Here is a 15,994-nt window from a genome sequence, read left to right as displayed (position 1 = left end):
TGTAACACAAGTGCCAACTTTAGGCAAAAAGGTCAGCACATATGTTTCAGACTCCTTACTGCAGGTGCTTCAGGGTTTGCTCCACTAATGCCTAGGTGAATAACAAATTTTCAGTCACATTTAGCAGATATTAATGGCACATAAAAAGAACAAAAGGGACAGACAGGATATTACAATATGGGGTAGTTTGTGTGGCTGGCCACATTGAGTCCTACATACCTCTCCAGCACCACTCACCCGGAGAAGTGGATATGGATGCCAGCTACTGTTTTTTCTCCCTTCCCAAACGGATATAGCTTGGCCTACAGCTGCACTGCCCCATAACAAGAAGACTTCACTTGACACCTAACTCCTGACAGGGCTCTGCATCCTTACATCAGTAACAGAAGCTGGTTTGGGATGAAAAATTATCAATTGCAACTTCTGAAAACCTTTTCAGAAATAAACTTTTCCTCTATTCCAAATCTCAAGGTCTTCAACTAGCCTACCGTAGAGCTTGAGGGGTGTTAAAGTTAGGACGAGGCTCAGCTACACGCTCCTCCTCTTCTGGGCCATCATCTTCCATGTTGGAGAATCCCATCTCATCTTGGAACTGTGGGCAAAGGAAAGGGAGGGTTTTCCTGGGGAATGGGCCTCTGAATGTTGCTCCAGTATTGGGAAGGAAGAGTGAAAACTATAGATTACAAGACTTTAATAATGCTGGCACCCAGAAAGAGCCAATGTCAGAACTTTCTCACTTCAGGATTCCCACAAACCCACACTTGGGATGGCTATTATGCCAAGAAAGAAGTCATTCAACCAGTCAACTTGTAACAGTAAGGACAGAGCGTGGATAACTCAAAATTATCAATCTCTCTCTCCTTTTTTTTTTTTTTTTTTTTTTGAGACAGAGTCTTGCAGTCTTGCTCTATTGCCCAGGCTGGAGTGCAGTGGCACAATCTGGGCTTACTGCAACCTCTGCCTCCCAGGTTCAAGCAATTTTCCTGCCTCAGCCTCTGCAGTAACCGTGACTACAGGTGCCCGCCACCATGCCTAATTTTTGTATTTTTAATAGAGACAGGGTTTCATCATGTTGGCCAGGCTGGTCTCAAACTCCTGACCTCAGATGATCCACCTGCCGTGGCCTCCCAAAGTGCTGGGATTACAAGCGTGAGCCACTGCACCCAGCCTCAAAATGATCAATCTCTTAAAACGAAAAATCTTTTGAAACAAATTTATGAAAAAGGTGATTATTTGTACACAAAGTAGTTTAAAACTAGTTGACAATCTTTAAGGACACACCAAATGACAGTAGGGGAAGTCATCAAAAGTTTTCCAGGGGCCAGGCATACTGGCTCACACCTATAATTCCAGCACTGGGAGGCCCAAGGCAGGAAAATTGCTTGAGCCCAGAAGTTCCAGAACAACCTGGGCAATGTGGTAAGACCCTGTCTCTACAAATAAAATAATTAGCTGGGTGTGTTGGTGTCCCCCAGCTACTCAGGAGGCTTAGACGAAGGACTGCTTGAGCCTAGAAGGTCAAGGCTGCTGTGAGCTGTAATTTCACCACTGCACTCTGGCTTGGGTGATGGAGCAAGACCCCCCTCAAACAAAAAGAAGTTTCAAGGAAAATGTTAATAAGAACAACATACATGTATATAATCAAGAGTCTAGTAGTTAGCAAAATTCCCTTGTCATTATATTCTTTCCCAGGTAGACTAAAAGGAGAATTGGTTCAGTCAGACCCCCTCTCCTAGAGGGAGCATCACAGAGACCAAATGACACATCTTGCTGGAGAACTGACTTAAAATCCCATGTTCTCACTCGAGGTTCATTACTCACAGTTTCAAACAGCTCTTCCATCAGCTCATTTACTTCCTTTTCTGCAAGAAAGCCAGACAGTATGTTGTTGGTATAAATAAGATTTTACAATAAGGAGGAATTCCATGAAGACAATGTATAATGTTTTCAACAAGGCATGACAAATTCTTCATATCTATCCTTCTTTTTTTGAGATGGGTCTCACTATGTCACTCAGGCTGGAGCGCAGTGGCACGATCTCAGCTCACTGCAACCTCCGCATCCCCTCCCTGGTCCAATCGCTCCTCCCACCTCAGTTCCCCAAGTAGCTGGGACCACAGACGCATGCCACCATGCCTGGCTAATTTTTGTATATTTTGTAGAGATGAGGTTTCCACCAGGCTGGTCTCGAACTCCTGAGCTCAAGTGATCAGCCCAACTCGGCCTCCCAAAATGGTGGGATTACAGGTGTGAGCCACCATGACTGGCTATCCTTCATTCATTTATTCAAAAACATTTATTGAGGCCGGGAGCGGTGGCTCACGCCTGTAATCTCAGCACTTTGGGAGGCCAAGGCGGATGGATCACGAAGTCAGGAGATTGAGACCATCCTAGCTAACATGGTGAAACCCCGTCTCTATTAAAAATACAAAAAATTAGCCGGCCGTGGTGATGGGCGCCTGTAGTCCCAGCTACTCGGGAGGCTGAGGCAGGAGAATGGCGTGAACCCGGGAGGCGGGGCTTGCAGTGAGCCAAGACTGCGCCACGGCACTCCAGCCTGGGCAACACAGCGAGACTCTGTCTCAAAAAAAAACAACAACAACAACAACAACAACAAAACACATTTATTGAGCACTATGCTTCAATCCATGTTTTAGATGCTTGGGATATATGAGAGAATGAGAGAGAGACAGAGAGAGAGAGTTCTATTCTCATGAAGCTTAAATTCTAAAAGGAAGACAGGAGAAAATGTGAGCTAGATGATTTTATAATTAGATGACCTATCCAAATCCACACAGTACTGAATGGAATCAAGAGATGAGTCTCCTAGCCTGGGCAAAATGTTGAAACCATATCTCTACAAAAAAATTTAGCTGGGCTTGGTGACGCACACCTGCAGTCCCAGCTACTCAAGAGGCTGAGGTGAGAGAAATCTCTTGAGTCCAGGAGGCAGAGGCTGCAGTGTGCCAAGATCATGCCACTGCATTCCAGCCTGGGCGACAGAGCAAGATACTGTCTTAAAAAAAAAAAAGAGAGAGAGAGACAAGTTTCCAGCAGGGTTTTATAGGACGCTGTCTTTAGATCTGAACTATTCAAGAACTCCATCGGTGACTTAGAAGACCCAGAGAACATACCTAACAAATATGTAGATGATGTAAAGCTGAAAGGGACTGCCAATCCAACAGACGGAAAATTCAAAATTATATTTTCTCAAATCAACTGGATGCAACATACACGGAAAAATTGAAAGTTCTATGTTTAAGAATTTTTTTTTTAATAGAGACAGCATGTTGCTATGTTGCCCAGGCTGGTCTCAAACTCCTGGGCTCCAGCGATCCTCCCACCTTGGCCTCCCTAAGTGTTGGGATTACAGGTGTGAGCCACGGTGCCCAGTCCTACAGTTAAGAGTTTTTTCGTTTTTTTTTTTTGAGACGGAGTCTCGCTCTGTTGCCCAGGCTGGAGTGCAGTGGCGCGATCTTGGCTCACTGCAAGCTCCACCTCCCAGGTTCACGCCATTCTCCTGCCTCAGCCTCCTGAGTAGCTGGGACTACAGGCGCCTGCCACCGTGCCTGGCTAATTTTTTGTATTTTTTAGTAGAGACGGGGTTTCACCATGGTCTCGATCTCCTGACCTTGTGATCCACCCGCCTCAGCCTCCCAAAGTGCTGGGATTACAGGCGTGAGCCACCGTGCCCAGCAAGAGTTTTAAAGATCAGTTTATTAACTGCATGAAAAGGTGACGTGGCTTAAAAATAATGTGAAAAAGACCTGAAAGTTTTGGTTGTTACAAGAATCTGAGGAAAAAAAAAAGTTTTGGTTGATATCAAGTTCAATAAGACACAGTTGCTCCAAAACGGGGCTCATAACCAACAAGGCAAACATATCACTGAACTAGAGCAGAGTCTAACACTATGTCTGGAGGACTGTGAACAATTCTATAAAGGCCCTTCTTAAGAGGACATTAAAAAAATTAAGATCCAGGCCACGGGCAGTGGCTTACGCCTGTAATTCCAGCACTTTAGGAGGCCGAGGCAGGCAGATCATCTGCGGTCAGGAGTTCGAGACCAGTCTGACCAACATGGTGAAACCCCGTCTCTACTAAAAATACGAAAATTAGCCAGGCATGGTGGCATGCACCTGGAATCCCAGCTACTCGGGAGGCTGAAGCAGGAGAATCACTTGAACCCAGGAGGTGGAGGTTGCACTGAGCCAATACAGCACCAATGCACTCCAGCCTGGGCAACAGGGCGAGGACTCCATCTCAAAAATAAATAAATAAATAAATTAGCCAGTCATGGTAGCACATGCCTGTAATCCCAGCTACTTGGGAGGCTGAGGCACAAGAATCTCTTAAACCCGGGAGGCAGAGGCTACGCTGACCAGAGATAGTACCACTGCACTCCAGCCTGGGAGACAGAGTGAGACTCTGTCTCAAACACAAAACAAAAACAAAAACAAAATCACTTAAGTAATTTAATTATTTTTTATTTTATTTTTTTGAGACTGAGTCTCACTCTGTTGCCCAGGCTGGAGCGCGGTGGCGCGATCTCAGCTCACTGCAACCTCCACCTTCCGGCTTCAAGCAATTCTCATGCCTCAGCCTCATAAGTAGCTGGGACTACAGGCATGCGCCACCACGCCTGGCTAATTTTTTGTAGTTTTAGTAGCGACGGTGTTTCACCATGTTGCCCAGGCTGGTCTTGAACTCCTGACCTCAAGTGATCTGCCTGCCTCAGTATCCCAAAGTGCTGGGATTACAGGTGTGCGCCACCATGCCCAGCCAACAAAAAAAATTAAAATCCAAATGTTGCTGAGGATGTAGAGCAACCAGAACTCTGATAAGAATGTAAAATGGAAAGCCACTTTGGAAAATGGTCTGGCAATTTCTTATAAAACTAAACATACCCTGTGACCCAGTGATTTGTCTCCTATACAGCTGACCCAAGATAAATGAAATACGGCTTTTCTAACTCATAGGTGGGAACAAATGAAAGAGAGACAGAAATGAAGCATTTCCACAAAGACTTGCACAAAAAAGTTCAGCGCAGCTTTATTCGTTACCCAAAATTAAAAATAGCCCAGGTGATCAACACAAAAATAGATAATCTGTAGTATATATACACAACGAAATTCTACTCAACAATAAAAGGGAACAAACTAATGACACATGCAACACAAATGAATCTCAAAAATATTATGCTGAGTGAAAGAAGCCTTACACACAAAGCACATCCTATATGATTCCATTTATGTGAGGTTCTAAAACTGGCAAACATAACCTGTGATTAAGAAAAAAAAAGCCGGGCACAGTGGCTCACGCCTGTAATCCCAGCACTTTGGGAGTCCAGGGCAGGTGGATCACAAGGTCAGGAGATCGAGATCACCCTGGCTAACACGGTGAAACCCCGTCTCTACTAAAAATACAAAAAATTAGCCGGGCATGGTGGCAGGCACCTGTAGTCCCAGCTACTTGGGAGGCTGAGGCAGGAGAATGGCGTGAACCCGGTAGGCGGAGCTTGCAGTGAGCCGCACCACTGCACTCCAGCCTGGGTGACAGAGCGAGACTCTGTCTCGGAAAAAAAAAAAAAAAAAATCAGAACAGTGGTTGCCTCTGAAGGGATGGTGTGGGGATTGACTTGGAAGGGGCATGAGGAAACTTCCTGGGGTGAGGATTCTATATCCTGATAGGGATTTGGGTCACATAGGTACACACATGTCAAAATTCATTAAATGGTACACTTGAGATGTGTGTGATATACTGTGTGTAAAATTACCTATAAAAAGAAATCATAAACAAATATAGAGCTCTAGTTCATTATATGCATGCTGAAGTGGTTAAAAGTGAAGTATAGGCTCATGCCTGTAAACCCACCACTTTGGGAGGCAGAGGTGGGAGGATCACGAGGTCAGGAATTCGAGACCAGCCTGGCCAAGATGGTGAAACCCCGTCTCTACTAAAAATACAAAAAAAAAAGTGACGTATAGCCAGGTGCCATTGTGCACGCTTGTAATCTCAGCTGGTCAGGAGGCTGAGGTGGGAAGATCGCTTGACTGCAAGAGTTCAAGACCAACCCATGCAACATAGACCTTGTCTGAATTTAAAAAAAAGAAAAAAAAGTGAAGTATAATTTACTCTGAAATGCATTTGAAAACTAAGATGCATCCACAGACGGAGAGGGAGATGGACAGCTGCATGATAAGGCAAATAAAGTCATCCCTCAGTATCTGTGGAGATTGGTTCCAGGAGCCAATCTCCTGGAACCATTTCATATCCATGGATACCAAAATCTGAGGATGCTCAAGTCCCTTATATAAAAATGATGTAGTATTTGCATATAATCTACACACATCCTCCTGTATACCTTATCTCTAGATTACTTATCACCTAATACAATGTAAATGCTTGTTATACCTTATTATTTTTTATTTATTTATTTGAGACAAGCTCTCGCTCTGTCACCCAGGCTGGAGTGCAGTGGTAGTGGTATGATCACAGCTCACTGCAACCTTGAACTTCTGGGCTCAAGGGATCCTCCTGACTCTGTCTCCAGAGTAGCTGGGACTACAAGCACACACCAATGCACCCAGATAATTTTTTTTTTTGAGACAGCGTCTCACTCTGTTGCCCTGGCTAGAGTGCAGTGGCGCGATCTCGGCTCACTGCAACCTCCGCCTCCCAGGTTCAAGCGATTCTCCTGCCTCAGCCTCCTTAGTAGCTGGGACTACAGGCGTGAGCCACCACACCCGGCTAATTTTTGTATTTATAGTAGAGATGGGGTTTCACCATATTGGCCAGGCTGGTCTCGAACTCCTGACCTCGTGATCTGCCCACCCTGGCCTCCCAAAGTGCTGGGATTACAGGCGTGAGCCACCATGCCCGGCTGCACCCAGATAATTTTAAAGTTTTTTGTAGAGATGGGATCTCAGTATGTCGCCCAGCTGATCTCAAACTCCTGTGCTCAAGCGATCCTCCTGCCTCAGCCTCCCAAAGTGCTGGGATTACAGATGTTAGCCACTACGCCCAGTTAGTATTATTTTTTGCTGTTGTATTTTTTTTTCTCAGAATATTTTCAAGGTTGGTTGAATCTGCAGCTGTGAAACCCGCACATATGAAAGGCACACAGTTTATATTAACACTACTGAAAGTTTGGCCAGGCACAGTGGCTCACGCCTGTAATCCCAGCACTTTGGGAGGCCGAGGTGGGCGGATCACAAGGTCAGGAGATCGAGACCATCCTGGCCAACATGGTGAAACCCTGTCTCTACTAAAAATACAAAAATTAGCTGGGCATGGTGGCGCGTGACTATAATCCCAGCTACTCGGGAGGCTGAGGCAGGAGATTCACTTGAACCAGGGAGTTGGAGGTTGCAGTGAGCTGAGATGGCGCCACGGCACTCCAGCCTGGAGACAGAGCGAGACTCCTTCTCAAAAAAAAAAACAACAAACTATAGAAAGTAGGTGGTGAGGCTGGGCGCAGTGGCTCGCGCTTGTAATCCCAGCACTTTGGGAGGCTGAGGCGGGCAGATCACCTGAGGTCAGGAGTTCGAGATGAGCCTGGCCAACATGGTGAAACCCCTTCTCTACTAAAAATACAAAAAGTAGCCAGGCATGGTGGCAGGCGCCTGTAATCCCAGCTACTCAGGAGGCTGAGGCAGGAAAACCGCTTGAACCTGGGAGGCGGAGGCTGCAGGGAGGCGGAGGCTGCAGTGAGCCGAGATCACACCATTGCACTCTAGCCTGGGGAACAAGAGTGAGACTTCATCTCAAAAAAAAGTAGGTGGTGAGTATATGAATGTTAGCTGTATAATTTTTCAACTTTTCTATATATATTTTTAAATTTCATAATAAGATGTAACAGGGGAAAAGTTTAAAGAAAATAAATGCTAGAATCCAGAGAAGAGTAATGTGCATGGTGAGAGGTCTGGACACCAAGGCTTTGGAGAAGAAGAAACCTGGCAGAAGAAACTTGAAACTTTCCTATGTTTTGCATAGGGAAAAAAAAAAAAAAAAACTTAAGAAACATCTTTTAATATGTACACTTGGGAATAAATTACTTTTTTTTTTTTTAACAACAAAAGACAAATAAGAGGCCGGGCACAGTGCGGCTCATGACTGTAATCCCAACACTTTGGGAAGCCGAGGCAGGTGGATCACCTGAGGTCAGGAGTTCAAGACCAGCCTGGCCAACCTGGTGAAACCCCGTCTCTACTAAAAATACAAAAATTAGCTGGGCGTGGTGGCGGGCACCTGTAATCCCAGCTATTCTGGAGGCTGAGGCAGGAGAATCGCTTGAACCCAGGAGGCAGAGTTTGCAGTGAGCTGAGATCGCACCATTGCACTCCAGCCTGGGCGACAACAGCGAAACTCCATCTCAAAAATAACATAACATAACATAACATAACATAACATAACATAACATAACATAACATAACATAACATAAAGACAAATAGGAATATAAAAGGATTGATCTTCCTGCTTTGCATTCAAATTTGGGTTCAATAAGGAAAGTATCTGAATTTGCATTCAGATTTGGGTTCAATAAGGAAAGTATTAATTGAGGAGGTGTTCAAGTTTACAATACACTATCTGCAGAATTGTTGAGCTCCCTGTCACTGAAGGTATACAAACAGAGACTAAAAAGGCCACCTCAGAGGAGGTGTAAACAAATTCTCAAGCGGGCAAAAAACATGTGACCACATGGAGCTTTTCAAACTCTGTGATTCTATGCTTTTTAATTTTTTTATTTTAGTTATCCATATAAGGATAAGTCCTTTTAAAGAGATTATAATCAAATATGACAATGAGACACAAGAGGACAGGAGGCAGAAAAAAAAATTAAAAATTCTACTCCAGCTTTCACTATCATCACAGAACTGTATGACTAGAAAGACTGCCCTTCATTTACCCATCTCTATTTGACTGGCAAATATTGCCACCAGCTTTACAGCAATAAACAAAACAAAGCTCTTGAGAAGTTCACAGTCTAGGGGAGAAGACAGATATTAAATAAGCAATTATGAGGTGATCAGTATATAAAAGGACAAAAAGAGTGGTACGGGAATGCAAAGCAAGAAGATCAATCCTAACGAAGGAGGATCTCCCTGAGAAATTATACGTAAACTGAAGAAAGTAACAATCAAAAAGGGAAGGCAAATATATTCCAGGATGATAGCTGAACTTAAGATCTGCTTTTGTGCTTTAAGCAGATGTTTCTTTACTTGCATTTAACACTGTTGACCATTCTGTCCTTCTTGAAAGACTCTTTTTTTGAAACAGGGTCTTGCTCTGACCCAGGCTGGAGTACAGTGTTGGGATCTCTGCTCGCTACAGCCTCCACCTCCTGGGCTCAAGTGATCCTCCCACCTCAGCTTCCCAAGTAGCTGGGACTACGGGCATGCACCACAACAACTAATTTTCATTTTATTTTTAAAATGTTTTTGTAGAGACAATGTCTCACTATCTTGCCCAGGCTGGTCTTGAACTCCTGGGCTCATGCGATCCTTCCGCCTCAGCCTCCCAAGTGCCGGGATTATAGCCATGAGCCACTGTGCCCCAGCCAAAAGACTCTTCCTTTGGTTTCTACGACACTAGATTTTCTAGGTTTTTCTTGTACCTTCCTAGATTCTCCTTTCAGTTTTCTCAAAGCCTAAATCCTCAAACCTTTTCATTCTACATTTTCTCTAATTCCTGGTGCTTTCCTTTCAATGCTTCCACTATCCCTGTCATAATATATCAAAATAAATGAAAGAGCTTCACAAAGGAAATGGTATTCTAATCTTAAAAGCAAGGTGAAAGGCACAATAAAGCAATAAAATAAAATGTAAGTTCTAAAGGATTGTATTTACATAATTCTCTTTACACAAAGAACTGCATTAATTAGGTATATCTTGGATGTTTATAAAGCTCTCTGCATAACCTGGTCAAGAGCCAGCATCTTACCTTCTCCATGTCGTGTATATTATTCCAGTACAGGGTCATGCATACATACAATAAAAATCAATGGCTTATGAAATATATTTTTTATTTTTCTTTCTCCCCATAGGTAGAATTTCTTCAGGATGAAATGTATGTTTTCTATGCTTGACACACTAGCCAATGATATAATTTTTTTTTGAGTCAGGATCTCCCTCTGCCACCAAGGCTGGAGTGCAGTGGCACTATCATAGTTTGCTGAATCCTTGACCTCCTGGGCTGAAGCAATCCTCCTGCCTCAGCCTCCTGAGTAGCTAGGACTACAGGTACGTGCCAATATATTAGGCTAATTTCTTAAATTTTTAGTACAGACAAAGTTTCTCTATGTTGCCTATGCCGGTCTCGAACTCCTAAGCTCAAGCAATCTTCCTGCCCCAGCCTCCCAAAGTGCTGGGATTACAGGTGTAAGCCACCACTCCTAGCTCAATGATATAATTTTTTATAGAAATAACTCAAGCTAAGTTATCATAATTGTTTTCCATACCTCCAGTCTTGTTCACTTTACCTAACAAATTAATACATTAAACTGGTATTAAATCAAAGTGATCTTTCTAAAATCCAAATCAGTTCCTACTGATTTACTGCTTAAACCTCGTTTTTTTTTCAGGCGGAGTCTTGCTCTGTCGCCCAGGCTGGAGTGCATTGGCGTGACCTTGGCTCACTGCAACCTCTCCCGCCTGAGTTCAAGCAATTTTTCTGCCTCAGCCTCCGGAGTAGCTGGGATTACAGGTGCCTACTACCACGCCTGGCTAATTTTTGTATTTTTAGTAGAGACAGGGTTTCGCCATGTTGGCCAGGCTGGTCTTGAACTCCTGACCTCAGGTGATCTGCCTGCCTCCACCTCCCAAAGTGCTGGGATTACAGGCGTGAGCCACCATGCCCGCCCTTAAACCTCATTTTGAGAGCTTAAAAATCCTCCATGATGTAAACACTACCTAATCTTATCTACCACTTCTCTGTCTTTTCACTCATACACCACCACCAAAGTACTTACTATTTTCCAAACATACTTTTTTGATGTTTTACAATTCTGTGGTTTGCAGATGCTCTTCTATTTGCAATATTCCTCTCTGTCCCTATTCACCAAATTTCTTATTCCTCCTTCAAAACTAAGATAAAAAGCCATTTCATTCTGCAAATTCTTTCCTAAGTTCTCCTATCCTAGTCCATATCATACACTAGGAGATGACACTCTCTTTTAGGTCATTATTATACCTTATGTAAAACCTGTTACAGCATTTATCACTTTGTATTGTAACTTTTTCTGTTTCTATCACCCTACTAGGCTGAACTCCTACAGCACAGATGCCATGTCTTATTCATCTTGCACAATCCCTGCCAAACAGTAAGGACTGAATACACGACTGTGGGATATACAAATGAATAACTGATGGGCTTTCTGAATATATACCTAAATTTAAAGAATCAGATCAATAAATGGGTAAAGGAAACCTAAATGTCTTAACATGGATGAGCTGCAAACTTCACCCCTAAAAATCTACAAAGTAAACAAAGACAGCTGCAAAGCAGTCAAGAGCAGGACTTAGAATAAACACAGACTCACTGGTGATTCTCACTGCCCGGTCAGTCCGGAAATCCTCTGTGTCTGGTTCATCGAGGTCTTCCAGGAAATTATATTCTGGATCATCATCATCATCTGCTTCATCTAGGAAAAAAAAGTGTTTCAGATGCTCATTAACTCTGTTCTCAAACTTCTAAGAATCTGTTCCAATAAAGCACATTTATTCTTTATTTTTTTGAGACAGGGTCTCACTCTGTCGCCCAGGCTGGAGTGCAGTGGTACAGCCTCAGCTCACTGCAACCTCCGCCTCCCGGGCTCAAGTGATCCTCCCACCTTAGCCTCCTGAGTAGCTGGGACCACAGGCATACGCCACCACACCCAGCTAATTTTGTGTAGTATATTCCATGAAAATAATACTTTCTGTAAAAGCTACTTGTACAGTGAAGCTGACAGTGAAAAAAGGAGTGGCCCAAATTCCCAACAATTAGAGAATGACTATATAATTATAATTTCTTAGTATAAAATAGTACAGGTTGAGCATTCCAAATCCAAAACTCCAAAATCTGAAACTTTGTGAGTGCAAACATGACTCTCAAGGGGAATAGCCATTGGAGCATTTCAGATTTCAAATTTTCTTTTTCCTTTTTTTTGAGACAGGGTCTCACTCTGTCACCCAGGCTGAAGTGCAGTGGCACGATCATGGCTCACTGCAGCCTTGACTGCCCAGGATCAGGCGATTGTCACACCTCAGCCTCCCAAGTAGCTGGGATTAGGCACATGCCACCATGCCCAACTAATTTTTGTATTTTTAGTAGAGACAGGGTTTTGGTATGTTGCCCAGACTGGTCTCGAACTCCTGGGCTCAAGCGATCTGAATGCCTCGGCCTCCCAAAGTGCTGAGATTACAGTGTGAGCCATTGCACCCTGCCCAGATTTCAAATTTTCAAATTTAGTATGCTTATCTGTTAAGTATAATAATACATATATTCTAATATCTGAAAAAATCTGAAATCCAAAATACTTCCAGTCCTGAGCATTTTGGATGAAGGGGATACTCAACATGTACACATATAAAATGTGAATATGTAACCATTCTATAAAAGTTCAATACATGTATGACAAAAGTACAATATATACATAATAATCATAAGCATGAAAAATTATATCCTTACAATAAGAATCATAAATAGCTAAAAATATACAAAAATAATAAGCATTTGTTAGGTTAGAATAATAGAAATATGGATGTTTTCCTCCCTTTTAATTTTCTTTTTTCTTTTTTTTTTTTTTGACATGGAGTCTCACTTTGTCACCCAGGTTGGAGTGCAGTGGCATGATCTTGGCTCACTGCAAACTCTGCCTCCCAGCTTCAAGCAATTCTCCTGCCTCAGCCTACCAAGTAACTGAGATTACAGATGCCCACCACCACGCCTGGCTAATTTTTCTATTTTTAGTAGAGACAAGGTTTCACCATGTTGGCCAAGCTGGTCTCGAACTCCTGACCTCAGGTGTTCCGCCTGCATTGGCCTCCGAAAGTGCTAGGATTACAGGAGTGAACCACAGGGCCCAGCCTAATTTTCTTTAATGTTAATGCTAAACTGTCTTTTCAATTACTAAATAAAAATTATGAAGGAGTCATTAAATTATGGAATTATTATATATTAAGGTAATATTTTTCTCCAGATAATTTTAGATCAGTGTTGTCTAACAGAACTTTCTGTGATGATGGAAATGATCTATACATGTATTGTATTGTATCATACAGTAGCCATTAGCCACATGTGACTTGAGAAATGCAGCTAGTGTGACTGAGGAACTGATTTAAAAAAAAAAAGACCAAAAAGAGAATACCTAAATTTCTTACTATCATGTATCCATTAAACAGAAGAGGTGATATCTATGTATTATAATGGAAAAATATATGTTATACTGCTAAGTGAAAGAAGCAAGTTGCAGATGAAGACCAATATGTATAGTATGATTCTTTTTGTGGAAAAAAATTCTTGTTTGAGATAAATACATGCTTGACTGAACACCCACAGAGTATCTAGAAAGAAACACATAAAACTATTAACAAAGATTTCTCTGTGTACCCTCCCACAATATATATTTTTTTTCTTTTTTTAAGGTGGAGTCTCGCTCTGTCGCCCAGGCTGGAGTGCAGTGGCTCGATCTCGGCTCACTGCAACCTCCACCTGCTGGGTTCAAGCGATTCTTCTGCCTCAGCATCCCGAGTAGCTGGGACTACAGATGTGCACCACCATGCCCAGCTAATTTTTATATTTCTAGTAGAGATGGCGTTTCACCATGTTGGTCAGGCTGGTCTCAAACTCCTAACCTCAGGTGATCCACCTGCCTCGGCCCCTAAAAAGTGCTGGGATTACAGGCGTGAGCCACAGAGTCTGGCGCCCCTTCCATAATGTTTTAACTTTTCATAACAAATGAGCATCTTTTTTTTTTTTTCGAGAGGGAGTTTCGCTCTTGTTGCCCAGACTGGATACCGTGCCTGGCCATAAACAAACATCTTTTGTTATAAACAGACATATACAGCCTGGGGCCAAGCATGGTGGCTCACGCCTGTAATCCCAGAACTTTGGGAGGCTGAGGTGGGAAGATCACTTGAGGTCAGGGGTTCGAGACCAGCCTGGCCAACATGGTGAGAGCCCCCCCCCCCCCCATCTCTACCAAAAATACAAAAATTAGCCAAGAGTAATGGTGCGTGCCTGTAATTCCAGCTACTTGGGAGGCTGAGGCAGGAGAATCACTTGAACCCAGGAGACAGAGGTTGCAGTGAGCTGGGATCATGCCACTGCACTCCAGCCTGGGCGAGAGTGAGACTCTATCTAACAAGAAAAAAAAAATACAAAACACACACACACACACACACATATATATATATATGTCCTGGGCAACACAGTGGGAACCAATCTCTACAAATGACTTTTTAAAAATTAGCCAAGTGTCGTGGTGTGTGCCTATAGTCCCAGCTACTCAGAAGGCTGAGCTGGAAGGACTGCTTGAGCCCAGGAGTTTGAGGCTGCAGTGAGTCATGATCACGCCACTGCACTCCAGCGAGGGTGACAGAGTGAGACCCTGCCTCAAAAACAAATATATATTTTTTATATAAATATAAATATATATAAATATATATATACTTATACAGACACACATTTAAAATTCACAATCACTGAAAAATCTGTGCTGATTAAACCCTAATCTAACTTGATAATTCTTTACTCAACATTTATACTCAGCTTATAATATATTAATTTGCATTCTTTACACATAACTATTTAATTATCAAATCTTTTTCATCTATTTGTGGGTTTAACTTATCAGTACAGATTCTTTATTTCTTTAGGAATAGAATACTGTCTTCATAATTCATAATCTCTATAGTACTTTCTATATAAGTCTCTTCACAGCAAGTTCTTTTTTTTTTTTTTTTTTTTGAGACGGAGTCTCACTCTGTCGCCCAGGCTGGAGCACAGAGGGGCGATCTCGGCTCGCTGCAAGCTCTGCCTCCCGGGTTCACGCCATTCTCCTGCCTCAGCCTCCCAAGTAGGTGGGACTACAGGCACCCACCACCACGTCAGGCTAATTTTTATTTTTATTTTTATTTTTAGTAGAGACGGAGTTTCACTGTGTTAGCCAGGATGGTCTCGATCTCCTGACCTCATGATCTGCCTGCCTCAGCCTCCCAAAGCGCTGGGATTAGAAGTGTGAGAGACACTGCGCCTGGTCAAAAAGTTCTTAACAAACATTGCTGAATAATGAAAGTTCTGGAAGAGCCCATAATAATGAGTAGTGTGCACAGGTTTGGACTCCATCTGTTTGGATGCAAGAACTGCAATAGATAGTTCTGCCCACACCACACAAATGGGTCAGCGAATATTATTCTCAGAGCACTCATTTAACAAAGATGCTGAAAAATCATTTAGGGGGATTCTTCTGAGTTCTGCTTAGCTTTTAGTACCCTGATTGTGGAATATGTCCTCGGAGCTTAATCACTTTTTTGACTTATTAACAATGTCAGTATTTACCCAGCTGATATACCCCGCCTGTATTGTCTTTTAACTCAACTGGTAGATCTGGAGGCCACACCCATCCTAATCATTGGCTTTGTGTGCTCTTTTAAAAATCTGTCCGAATAGGCACATACAAAAATACTGAAGTTGCTGGGCATGGTGGCTCACGCCTGTAATCCCAGCACTTTAGGAGGCCAAGGTGGGCGGATCACCTGAGGTTAGGAGTTCAAGACCAGCCTGACCAATATGGTGAAACCCCGTCTCTACTAAAAATACAAAATTAGCTGGGTATGGTGGCATGTGCCTGTAATCCTAGCTACTAGGGAGGTGGAGGCAGAAGAAGTACTTGAACCTGAGAGGTGGAGGTGGCAGTGAGCCAAGATCGCACCATTGTACTCCAGCCTGGGTGACAAGAGTGAGACCCTGTCTCAAAACAAAACAAAACAAACTGAAGTTTTATTTTAAGAAAAG

General features: G+C 43.0%; 1 protein-coding gene across 8 annotated transcripts in view; it reads right to left on the bottom strand.

Moving 5' to 3' along the window:
- The window catches only part of GON4L (gon-4 like), a 110,488-nt gene that overhangs the window by 33,778 nt on the left and 60,716 nt on the right, over positions 1–15,994 (bottom strand). For all 8 annotated transcript variants that reach the window (XM_054672179.2, XM_063812306.1, XM_054672201.2 and 5 more), the window contains 3 exons: positions 11,538–11,639; positions 1,822–1,862; positions 489–592 (listed from right to left, as the gene is read on the bottom strand). In XM_054672179.2, coding sequence (XP_054528154.2) covers positions 489–592; positions 1,822–1,862; positions 11,538–11,639 — 247 coding nt within the window. The remainder of the gene's footprint in view (positions 1–488; positions 593–1,821; positions 1,863–11,537; positions 11,640–15,994) is intronic.

The sequence above is a fragment of the Pan troglodytes genome, chromosome 1 (genome assembly GCF_028858775.2).
Source record: "Pan troglodytes isolate AG18354 chromosome 1, NHGRI_mPanTro3-v2.0_pri, whole genome shotgun sequence".
NCBI lineage: Eukaryota > Metazoa > Chordata > Mammalia > Primates > Hominidae > Pan > Pan troglodytes.
The sequence above is the reverse complement of the archived record's forward strand: the minus strand, read 5'-3'. Positions and strand labels throughout refer to the sequence as shown.